Source organism: Papaver somniferum, chromosome 8 (assembly GCF_003573695.1).
Source record: "Papaver somniferum cultivar HN1 chromosome 8, ASM357369v1, whole genome shotgun sequence".
NCBI classification, from domain to species: Eukaryota; Viridiplantae; Streptophyta; class Magnoliopsida; order Ranunculales; family Papaveraceae; genus Papaver; species Papaver somniferum.
Genome location: NC_039365.1, coordinates 129,395,595 through 129,407,693, shown reverse-complemented (window position 1 = coordinate 129,407,693; position 12,099 = coordinate 129,395,595). Strand labels below are relative to the sequence as shown.

At 37.3% G+C, this 12,099-nt stretch overlaps 2 protein-coding genes across 2 annotated transcripts; one reads left to right on the top strand and one right to left on the bottom strand.

Moving 5' to 3' along the window:
• Positions 1 to 3,500: 3,500 nt before the first annotated feature.
• LOC113303029 (coiled-coil domain-containing protein 130-like) lies at positions 3,501 to 7,713 on the bottom strand. The gene is made up of 7 exons (XM_026552016.1): positions 7,565 to 7,713; positions 6,061 to 6,123; positions 5,866 to 5,945; positions 4,749 to 4,857; positions 4,406 to 4,565; positions 4,152 to 4,315; positions 3,501 to 4,048 (listed from the first exon to the last, which is right to left on the bottom strand). The coding sequence occupies exons 1-7, from the start codon at positions 7,565 to 7,567 to the stop codon at positions 3,701 to 3,703; spliced, it is 927 nt and encodes a 308-aa protein (XP_026407801.1). The 5' UTR covers positions 7,568 to 7,713; the 3' UTR covers positions 3,501 to 3,700.
• Positions 7,714 to 8,388: 675 nt separating this feature from the next.
• On the top strand, positions 8,389 to 10,821 carry LOC113303028 (cyclin-B1-2-like). The gene is made up of 4 exons (XM_026552015.1): positions 8,389 to 8,602; positions 8,700 to 8,800; positions 10,055 to 10,158; positions 10,421 to 10,821. The coding sequence occupies exons 1-4, from the start codon at positions 8,474 to 8,476 to the stop codon at positions 10,519 to 10,521; spliced, it is 435 nt and encodes a 144-aa protein (XP_026407800.1). The 5' UTR covers positions 8,389 to 8,473; the 3' UTR covers positions 10,522 to 10,821.
• The last annotated feature ends 1,278 nt before the right edge of the window (positions 10,822 to 12,099 follow it).

Sequence of the window (12,099 nt, the reverse complement as noted above, 5' to 3'; positions counted from 1 at the left end):
AATACTATTGTCAAAAGAAAACATAAACTGCAAATGAGTGTACATGGAGTGTAAACGAAAAAAGGTCAAGGAAAGGGTAGCCATTAACCATTCTAAGGAAGGAAAAACGGTCGATGAGTAGCCGTTCAATAGGAACGGATAATCATTGTCCGTTAATATGAAGAAGAACGGTTAATGATTGACTGTTTTCTGCTTTTTTAAAACGGCTAATGAATAGTCATTCCCGGAGTCTTCCCGCTGGGATTCCCGCACACTAGGGAAGCCTTCCGGGAATTCCCTCCTACAGCCACGGTTTTCTTGGCTGGGAAGGTCTTGGGCATGCCCATAATACCCAGTATAAAGCCTTATTGGGACGGGGAATGCTACACGTACCGAGGATTTCTTCCCGTACACACACAGCCGTTGGGACCCATTGGAGAATTATAGGGGTACGGGAGGGTTTTTGGTCCCACCATTTTGTGTGTGTTGCGGAATTTTTCGTGAGGAAATCCTCCGGACACCTATCTTTTCCGAATTGGGACTAGGGAATTTTATCATTTTATGTATTTGGGTTGGTTAAGGGATGTCTACATTTACTTTGACAATCTACTAACTTTGGTCACCAGCAGATGGATACATTTTTTTTTTTTACCAAAAGAAGAAATATACATTATGTAATAGAAACATCTTTGGCCAAAGATACAGAGATTTCAGAAGGTGGTACATTCCACCATTCTCCTACATTAAAACACTTGCGGACTGATTTGGCCAGACAGACTGCAGCTTTACTACACACTCTAGGTACATGGACACACTTCCAGTTCTGGTGTATTTTACAAAGATCAACACACAAAGATAATATGGTAGAAGATTCCCAGGGAGGTAAAGGCAAACCATTATTCATATACAGCATCAAACTCTTATTATCATATTCAAAGATAACAACATCCCAGTCTTTAGCTTTAGCCCATTTCATTGCTTCTAATAAAGCCCATGTTTCGGCTTGAAAAGCATTTGCTACTCTTTTAAGTACTCCTATGGAAGCAACATGTTGTCCTGCAGAAGTTCTAACTATCACAGCAATACCAGATAAATAAAAACTTTTATGATATGAAGCATCAACATTCATTTTTAAAGTGTCTGGTAGAGGAGGGTTCCAATGATGTGAATGTCCTACAATCTGTCTAGGATGGAAAGCATGTTGATGAGACACTAATGATGAAGCAATATTAGTAAGATGCTTGAACAGGAGAAAATAAAACAGAGTTTATATTAATATGTGCCTGCTGAAAGATTCTAGGCATTCAGATGATTACTTCCTTAGCAAGGCTCTGCGGTCTCGGCTTAGGGTACATAATATTGTTCTAATTCTTCAAGTTTGAGTTTGTTTTCCTTTTGCAATGTTTGGTTGCATGGTTTACTTTCTTTTCACCTGATTTTGTGAACTTACTCTTTAACTTCGCATCATGCAGAGTCAAAAGAAAAGGGTTGTAGAAGAAGAGACTGCCTCTGCAAAAATGGGCCTTGCGATAAGACTATTGCCTCGATCAGAAGAAGATAATTCATAGGCAAAACGATTCAAGTTCCCTTCCAAGTTTGAACGGAGCAGAAAGGACAAGCGATCCTTGATAAAAACTGCTTCGATTTTCCCGGATATTTCTGGCTCTTCGCGAATGGAGTTGGAGTTGAAGAAAAGGAAAATAAAAGCATTTATAACAATATGGTTGCTCTCAAGGTCAGTCAAGCCATCGGCTTGGTCACAAAGTTGTTGTACTAGTGCAATTAATAAGGGATCAATTGTGACTGCAAGAAAGAGGTGATTTCAAGATTTTTAGAAGTTGGGTTGAGTGATTATCAGTTCTCTGTTTGTTTTCGAGTATGTTATTCCTGTATTTTGTACATAAGTGTATCTTTGCTTATTCCTTTCTTGGGTTGGGTTAAGCTTGAATTCATTGTTGATAATGGCATTTGTAACGTTTGAAGCAACCTATTGGAAGTTTAGTTGAGTTGGTTTAAATGATCTTGGAATTTCGCATTCAACTGAGTTGGAACGAGGGTATCTAGTAAAATACTACCTCCGTTTCTGGGAAAGAGATACTTTCACTTTTTCATTTTAGCCTAAAAATAGGCCAAATTGAAAAAGTGAAAGTATCTTTTTTCCATAAACGGAGGAAGTATGAAGTTTTGGAGAAACGCTCTTACCTAGGTTTTTTTGGGACCTTGTAAAAGGTTCATAAATTAACCATCGTTTGGTTATAGTATATGTAAAATACTGTTAATATTGATGAATGATGATGCTTGATAAAGGACCAAATTTTACAAGACCAAATTGTATCCATCTAAATTCAGATTTTAAGTTTCCTCATTCCGACCAGAAGGTCAGTTCTTCCCTTGACACGCGAAAAGTCAAGCGAAAAGTCAACTGAAGTCAAACTTAGTCAAACTTCAATTCCCTATCTTGTTTTTTGAATTTACGTCTTCTAATCTTTCCCTAGTGTTATGATTTGTTCTTCTGCTTTCTCTTTTAATTTTCTTTCTTCCTTTTATTCTCCTTTTTAGAACCCTAATTTCATACTTATCCTCTAGGTTTTTATTTTCAATTAATTTTAGTTTCTTTTCTTTTCATACTTTTGATTCTTCCTTCTCCTACTTTTATTTGATGTTTGTTTAATCTTTTCATCACGTTTGATTCTCAATTCATTGTTTCTATTAACATTTTGTTTTTATCTTCCATTTTATGCAGCTTTAAAGACTTGTTGTCAGCATCAGGGGTTGCAGTAATGTCTCTTATCAGTAGTTGGCTCTTGTTTCATTGGTTAAGTGCTTGTTGGTTTCTATTCATTGCAGTGGTGCATCATCAATATGATATTATCTGGGTATTAATCTTCATCCTTATCTGGTTTGGTCAGATTGGTTCTAGTTACTATCAATTTCAACTTCTTATATTATATCTTGTAACTTCAACACCTGTTCGTCTATACCCTTATCCATCTTCAATACCCATCAACTATTTACACAGCTCCTTGACACACAACTACTTCAGTATCTCTTTATATACTTTATCAGTTCACTATTTCTTTTCCACCCTCATCTTTTCCTCTATTTTGTTTATTGTTATCATCATGTCTGATTACGTAAACAATATTTCCTCTCAGATGGAGGATATAAATTTAGAGGATCAGCCTGCTACTAGAGCCAAAGTTGTTGCACATTCTGTTACTGCTCTTTCCCAGGGTATTAATGATTGGAAAATTTGTCTTGCTGGTAAGCTTTTCGACCCTAGAATTATGGTTTGGCAGGATGCTGAGAAAGCAGCTAAGTTCATTTGGCCTCATCTTCGGCGGAATAATCAGTGACAAATCATGATAAGATCTTTAGAACCCAATATTTTTGCCATACAATTTGCTACTGATGACGACAAGGATTCTGTTTTGTTTGGAGGAGCATGGAATTTTGATGGATGTCTTATAGTTCTTCGTGACTGGCATCCTTCATACCCTTACCAGAAACTCACTTCAAGATCATTTAAACCAACTCAACTAAACTTCCAATAGGTTGCTTCAAACGATACAAATGTTATTATCAACAATGAGTTCAAGCTTAACCCAACCCAAGAAAGGAATAAGCAAAGATACACTTATGTACAAAATACAGGAATAACATACTCGGAAACAAACAGAGAACTGATAATCACTCAACCCAACTTCTAAAAATCTTGAAATCACCTCTTTCTTGCAGTCACAGTTGATCCCTTATTAATTGCACTAGTAGAACAACTTTGTGACCAAGCCGATGGCTTGACTGACCCTGAGAGCAACCTTGTTGTTATAGATGCTTTTATTTTCCTTCTCTTCAACTCCAACTCCATTCGCGAAGAGCCAGAACTATCCGGGAAAATCGAGGCAGCTTTGATCAAGGCTCGCTTGTCCTTTCTGCTCCGTTCAAACTTGGAAGGGAACTTGACTCGTTTTGCCTCTGAATTATCTTCTTCTGATCGAGGCAGTAGTCTTATCGCAAGGCCCATTTTTGCAGAGGCAGTCTCTTCTTCTACAACCCTTTTCTTTTGACTCTGCATGATGCGAAGTTAAAGAGTAACTTCACAAAATCAGGTGAAAAGAAAGTAAACCATGCAACCAAACTCAAACTTGAAGAATTAGAACAGTATTATGTACCCTAAGCCGAGACCGCAGAGCCTTGTTAAGGGAGTAATCATCTGAATGCCTAGAATCAGAAACGCGCTGCAAGCGCACCAGTACTGGTTCAGCTTGTTTCTTTTTCTGTAAATCCTCTTCCTGGTGTTCAAGACGGTAGAATGGATCTGCAAGCTTTCCTCTTTCTACAAAATGAATTGATTAAATGAGGTTCGGATTCTAAACAAACAATTAACCAAAAGTATCATCCTTGTGCTTGGATATCAAAAGCCAACCTTCAGCTGCTGGGAGTTCAAAAGTCTCTGCATCTTCAACATCGTAATCCTCAGTCTTTTTCTGAGCCCCACTGATAATTACATACTCACAGTTTTTTGGATCTGTCTGGATAACAATCTCATTTTGACAACATGCTGATTTCATGGAAAAGCTCCAAATCTGATTTAAAAAAAGAGGAGTACATATAAGTACATACATATGTTACATATAAGCGACAGAATGGCCAGATTGTTTTAATGCATATGAAAATGCAGATGATATCCCGACTTGAATGAGCCATATTCTGGCCTGTATAGCTCCCTAACTTGGGGAGTCTAGTACAGTTTCAGGTGCAAAGAATACCTTTGTGGAGTAGTAATTTCCCACTTGCTTCTTCTCTGCATTGAATCTTACACCCTTTCCAATCATGGAATTGCATCCCCCACACCAAATATTGTAAGGCATCTCGAACCTGAAAAAAAGATAAAGAAAGTCAATGGCATCCTGAAACCTGAAAGTAAGCAAATAAAGCTACCATCTTTCACCGTTTCAAACATATTGTCCTTATCAAATTACATCTTGCAACAGCATTTCAACCTGTTATTTTGCTTATCAATAATTTTCTAAAGTAAGGATACTCCCTGCTCTTTTGTACCCCATGGCATAAGGGTTTTCACGGATTTCTGATCTTAAAATATCAAAGTACACAACTTTTAACTCCAGTTGGTAGAAAGAGCACTTCACTGCACCAATTAGTAACTCCTTTTGCAGACAAGATTGATCCACTTGGTTGTAAAAATAAAAAACCATACCCTCACATTAAAAATAATTTGAAAAGAAGTTAAGAAGGTTTTGCAAAGGTTTTATACAGACATTTTCGGTGGATTAAAGGTTTTGAGAATGTGCACTGGAAGCAAATACAGATACAATTGTAAGGAAGATCGGCAATCGCCCTCAAAACACCAAGTAGCTAGGCCAAGAAAAAAGACGATGATTACGATGACTTAGTCAACATCTATACACTCAAAATGATATTCATGCATTTAAAAAATAAATGCTACCCAAACTTAGTTGTGATAATCGTGTGAGGAATATGGCAGCCTAAAGAAAGATAGTTAACCATACAAAAACAGAACTTCTTTATGATCCTAATTTCAACAATTTCTTGCATAGATCATGTGGTATGTATGATAGGCCATGGACTACAGACTCAAAACACAATTCAGCATTAGCTATTTAACAAATTAATTGTGGTCCACTGGAACTACATGATTTAAAGACCTTAATAAGAGAATAAATAGACTCATCCTAATTTCAACAACTTCTTGTATGACTACAGATAGAAAACACAATTCAGTATCAACAATTTAACATATTAATTGTGGTCCACTGGTATATCTTTGATGATTACTGGAAGCATTAAATTAGCACCTCCAATCGCTTAGCAATACACACATGAATAGAGTGCAAAACTCCATACCTTATTACCAGAATTCCCTGATCTATCTTTTTTGCCCGCTCCCTTAGAGCATGTTGTCCATGAAACTTGTTCAAAGAACCCTGAAAATAAGATAAAAATAGAACCGCGGTTAAAAAAAATATTCCAAAAAGAAGCATTTAAGCTCTAAGGTAAATCAGTCAACCAAAGTACAAGTGACTGATCAAGTAAAAATACCTGGTCGGGGGTCCATTCTGGGGGATAGTAAAAGTTATCTGCTCTAGCAGCTGCAAGCGAAGACTGCAAGAAACAAAATGAAAAATGTTACATAACTTTACACGAGCAAACAGACAGAAACATAGCGTTGTATGCCTTGTGACACAAATTCAAATGACTAAGAACGAAATTACTTAATTTTCACATTAGAAAACTAACTAAGCCTTCTCTCATAAAAAAAATACTGAAATACAGCACATTTTCATTCTGATAAAACTTTAAGATCTGTTATAAATGGTTCAGGGGGCGGGGGTCACCGCAAAGTGTAACAGCAATAACACGAGATTAACAGTGCCAAGGAGTAACTCCATGAAACGAAACTTTAAATTCAAAACCAATGCATTGCTTTTCCAGAACTAACTAACCCCAGACATCATTGAAATATCAGCTAAGGACCATGTTAAACTCACAGACCTACCAGTCGTTAGACACCGGCTTGTTTCTTTATCACTTACAATAAGCTCATTGTATGACTCTAACAGGTTCCCCATTATTCAAATATTTAATAGCTCCCAAATGGCCAATTTCAACCATTACTGTAAGAGCTTAATAAGTAGGAAATAAATAATTACACTCAAGGACAAAAAAAACACATTAAAGTGTACATTACTACTGTTGAACATCATCAATCAAGCTTGCTTTCTTTTTACTCACATAAAAAAATAAATTCTACGAATCTATGACAAATGATAAGGGCCAGGGGCCACATGACATTTGGATTTCCAGGGGCCACAGGACATTTGGATTTCCAGTTGCTCAGTCTAGCTGTCTAGCCATTAATATCCGGATATCGCTCAAACTATGTGGTATGTTATTTTATTATTTCGGACCAACAGCTGCTTTAGGTTTTTACTTTTTCTTTTGGTTTCAAATAACTAAAATTCAGTATTGATCAAAGTAACTCCTTAAGCAATTATTGAGTTAAAATCTGCCAGTAATGGTATTCGATAAAGCCTAGTGCTAGTTCCCAGAAAGCTCTCTTAACTCTACGATGCAAAAGCAACAAAATCGACATAAGCTCCTAGAAAGAACTCTAATCCAACAACATATTGAAACTATCTAGATAATGAAACTTGAATCAATTATAGATCACCAGGAAGAGATACAAAAGGTCCTAGTCTCAGTAAAGGATATTATATTCTTCACCCTAGTTTCAATATCAAAAAAAGAATCGTGTAATAAACTAATCTATCCAATTTATGCCTAAGGACCCTATAACGTACAAATTCAGCAGTTAATCGAACACCAGATTCCTCAAATGTTCTTGGGAGATAAAATGGTGATGAAACCCTAGGTATATCTTGAAATAAAAAAAATAAAAAAAAGAGAATGAAACAGATAATATCTTTAGTTCGTGGTGATGAAACCCCAATGAGTTTCTGGATTCAAACTAAGAAAGGAAGTAAACGAATGGATCAAAAAGAGGTACAAAATTAATTTTTTAGGGGAAAATCAAAAGGCTTACCATGATTTTTTTCCCTCACGTATGATTAATCAGATGATGAGTTGATCTCCAAAGTTCTGCGACCAAACTTGCTCTTCTTTTGTAGAAAGAAAATCTTTGTTCCGGGGATGAAGAAACGAAAGGGATGTTTACCCTTTACACCGTTTAGTTTTTGTGAAGCCTCAGAGCAACTGCAATGGACGAGTAAACCCAAATTTTCAGTCGGGTGGGCTGGCGTAGTGGGACGGACCATCGATCAAAATTTGATCAAAGAGTAAAATTCAGACCAAATCCAAATATAGTCGGGCGTTGATATAATCTCCGCTACACATCGGGTGTTGATATAATCTCCGCCATTCATCGGGCGTTGATATAATATCCGCTACACAAGGGGCGTTGATATAATGTACGCCTGAAACGGGGCGTTGGTTAAATATACGCCCGATGGGGCGTTCATAAACTTAACGCCCGAAATGGGGCGTTCATATACTTAACGCCCCACTCCATTTTCAACTTCACAATTTATGAAACTTTCATGGGGCGGGCTTTATACCTCCGCCCCATTTTTTCTTTTTTTTTTTTGTTTCTGAAGCGTATACTATACCAACGCCCCACTCGGGCGTTATCTTTATCAATGCGCGACCAAATATGCTCTTTTTCCACTACGGACTAAACCCAAATTTGGTCTTTTTTTTAGTCTTTGGTTATACTCGCGCCACTGTGGACGCTCTCAGAGAATATTCCTTTTCGGGTCAGGCACACACATATGGGCCCAACCCGAATTACTAACAAGACACCGAACCGCTAGTCGGTCTATATAAGCATACACACGGCGAAATCTCCTACTGTCTTCTCCAAAAAGAAATCAAAATTATTGAACTTGAGCAGAAAAAAAAAAGAAGAAAAGGAACCTCACAAAGACGACTGAGAATGGAGGATGCTTCAAAACAAACGATCGCACACGAAATTGGAGGAATCAATGATGCCCTACGTTTTGGTTTAAATGGTGTTAAGAGTGATATAGTTGGAGTTCATCCTGTTCAATCCACCTTTCAATCTGTATGTTCGTTTTCTTTTCCCATCTGGTTTTTTTCCCCAACACTAAGTAATTAATCATTCTGATATTTGTTCCGTTTTTTTATTTTTGTATTTTTAGACACAGATGTCACAGGCTGAGATGAAAAGGAGGGGTCTTGCTATGACTTATGGATCTGCTTTTCCATTGAAGATGGATCTAGATTCACGGATGCTAGCTAGGTACATATTGAAGATTACAGCTTAGATTTCTTCTCAAGTGTATATGTTTAATTTTTATTTTGTGCTAAAATTAGGGTTTTTGTTACAGGCTGTTGGGTAAAGTTATTAGGGTTTTTTTAAAGAAAATGTGTTGAAGTATGTGCAGCTAATTAGTAACTACTGATGACTGATGTACGGAAATCGGTGAATTAGGTCTTTTGGTGGGGTATTAGTAGATTAAATAGGGGTTTATCAAGTGCTGTCATCAATTAGGTATTTGGGTTTTCTTTTATATGGCACTATCAAATTTGTTTGCATACCTATGCTAACTTACCTCTTAGCTTCTTGAATCAAATTTGTTGACCAATTGGGTCCTTTCTCTTTTTGAGGAAGAAATCTAACCTGTTCCCATGACCTTTGTCTGTGAGTATGAGTCCCTAATTGACCCTGCATCTCTATATTTACCTCTTTAAAGTTTCGTTCTGTATCCTCTGTACGTGGATGCTAGTAAGTCAGAAGGTGCAATCCTACAATGGCTTTTCATCTCCAATATTTAGACACTCGATCTGCTCTCGAAACAGCATCTTAGATACAAGAGTAGGGTAGAGTGGCTGCATCTGGCACTTCAAGAATGTGGCATCAAGTATATCTGTGTAAAGTGTAGAGAACTTCAGTCTTTGACCTGTGTCACCTTGCAATATTTTAAACCTAAGGGTCTGAGGCTTTCTACTGAACAATGCAGCCGACCTTGTTGCTCGACTTGTTGACGGTTTATCTTGAATGACGGCAGATACAGTATATACTATAAAATCGGGAATCCTAAGCAGTCGATGTACTATAAATTCTTCCAGTGCTCTGCTGTTAGTTCATTGATCTATCTCTCTTATATATAATGCTTAGATAACCCGCATGCACTGTTCTCAAGTGTTTTAGTAATTCAGGTGTATACTTGTGAAAACGTGGTGAATTGACCAATTGTTCATTTATTGTGATCACCAGCTAAAATCGAATCTTAAATACCCTTGTCATTTTTTTGTGCAAGTTGTTTCTCGCGAACACTTAATATCAGTTACTATCGAGTAGCCTTTGAGGTCAATGATACGTTGTTTGGTATTTTTAATCACCTAGTTGTTTGTTGCGAGTCACTGCTTGTTTTAAAACTCATCTAGTGGAATCCTATATTTACTTAACTTCAATTACATTTCAAACTTTTTGTTTTTATGTCTATTGTTATTTTCATAGCTTCATGTTAATTTCTCCCAACTTCCTTTGCAGGTTTCAAAGGCCTCCAGGGGCGGTGTCATCATCCATGCTAGGTCTCGAGGCTGTCAATGGTACCTTGGATGACTTCGGTTGCGAAGATTTCCATTGCCTAAATGGTAAGGGCATCCAGTCATGATATTCTATATTCATCTTTAGGATTCTACATTATCATTAACAACAGTTACGATTATTGGATTGCCCTGAGGAGAATTTGCTGAATTTCATCTGTATACTATGTATGAGCTTTAATCTACATTCAGAACCCTTATACCTTAAGAGCCCTTGTTGGCAGCATCCAAATGTTGATTAACTGAACTTACTAGTACAATGCTATTGCAGCTTATATTCTAACTGGGGTTCTTATTCATGTTGTTGCAGACCCACGTGAATCTGAAACTTACAGGCCAGCTGACATGCATCATGGAATGGAAGTTCGTCTTGGCCTATCCAGTGGACCAGTCTGCCCCAGTTTCATTTGATCTTCACTTTTGAAAGTGAGATAGATAAAAACTCTTCCTTCTGGTTGCAATTTCATGGTGGTCGTGCTTAGTAGTTTGCCTGTTCAGCAGAGGGTACCTCCTTGTATACATTGAAGTTCATTTTCGTATGCATTTGAACCAGCAATGTGCAGAACTTGTTAGATTCCTTGAAATGAAAACTGACAATTGTAATTTTAGAGTCTATGTGATTTGCTGTAAGCTTAATATCAGTTTATGGTGTCAATGATCATCTTTGGTAATCCGTACCTTTATGAAGAAAGAGATGAAATTTACCAGTCAGTGAATCACTGATCATCTTATGGTAGCACAACCCCATTGAGTTTGTCGATGCTGTGGATCTCCACCCTTGTGTTTGACAAAGCATGGGTCGAATCAATACTTGAAACGATCACTGATTTGATTCTTGCAGTAACGAAATAACCCTGTGTTGGTTGTCATAAAAGAGTAAATGAAAAACATACATGGTGGCATCTTCCCTTTATGTACACAGGCGAGTCATCCACACCTATGGATGACCAACGTTCTAAATTAGTTGCCTCGTTAAAATTGATAACCAGGATGAAGGAAAAGAGAGTACAGCAAAGAAAAATCTTAAAATAGTGTTCTTCTGAAGATGGTCGGAAACATATGTTCCGTGCTATCACCTTTGATGTAGTTTATGTAAGCCGAGTTATAGCATCCACACACTTTATACTTGCTATACTTGCTTCATGTAGAGCGATTATTTCAGAGTGATTTGAGGAGGTAGTTGGCATGCTCTGCTTTCAAGATCGGCATAGCGTCACTACATATACAACAATTATCTGGTATGTAGTTTAAGATAGCTCTCACGGTATTTTGGGTAATGTTAATTGTCCTTCGAGTAATTGTTCCCTGCGAGAATTTAATCATTCACACTCACCACAATAAGTTTCTGATTTTGCTACAAATGTAGGATTTAACAAAAAGATTCTACAATAACGGGCTTTCCTTCCTCTTTTCCTTGAAAACATTCTCTCTTATCAGGTTAGACCATATTTTGCTCAAAGTTTGCGGTTCAAATCAGAGTAGTTTGGCCAAGTCTTTTGGGACTTGTCAACAAAAAAAAGAACAAAAAAAAACCCAATGATCTAGTTCATGAGCAACAGAATTAAGAATCCTAGGCTGGAAAGTAAACCGATAAACAAGATGAGAAAAACTAAATATCCTCATAAATAGCATCCGTTCTTGATCACCATCAAACCTTCCAGAAGAAAATTGGTCAATGAGATCCTTAGCGTCACTCTCAGTGATAATGTGAGTAAGCTTTTGCTCCACAACTTTCTTCAATACAACCCAAATTGCTCTAGTCTCAAAGGCACCGTGAGTCCCAAATTGCGGATTCAACATCAAACACAATTGATGCACAAAAAGATGTTTATTGGAGAAGTCCCTCATCACATAGCCTGCACCGTATTCCAGAGTAATGTCATCAAAGGCACCGTGAATATCACACTTTATTCATCCAAAAGGTGGGGGCATCCATTTGTCATGATAACCAATAATGATATTAGAGGGAATCTGCAGCTTAGGCTTCCT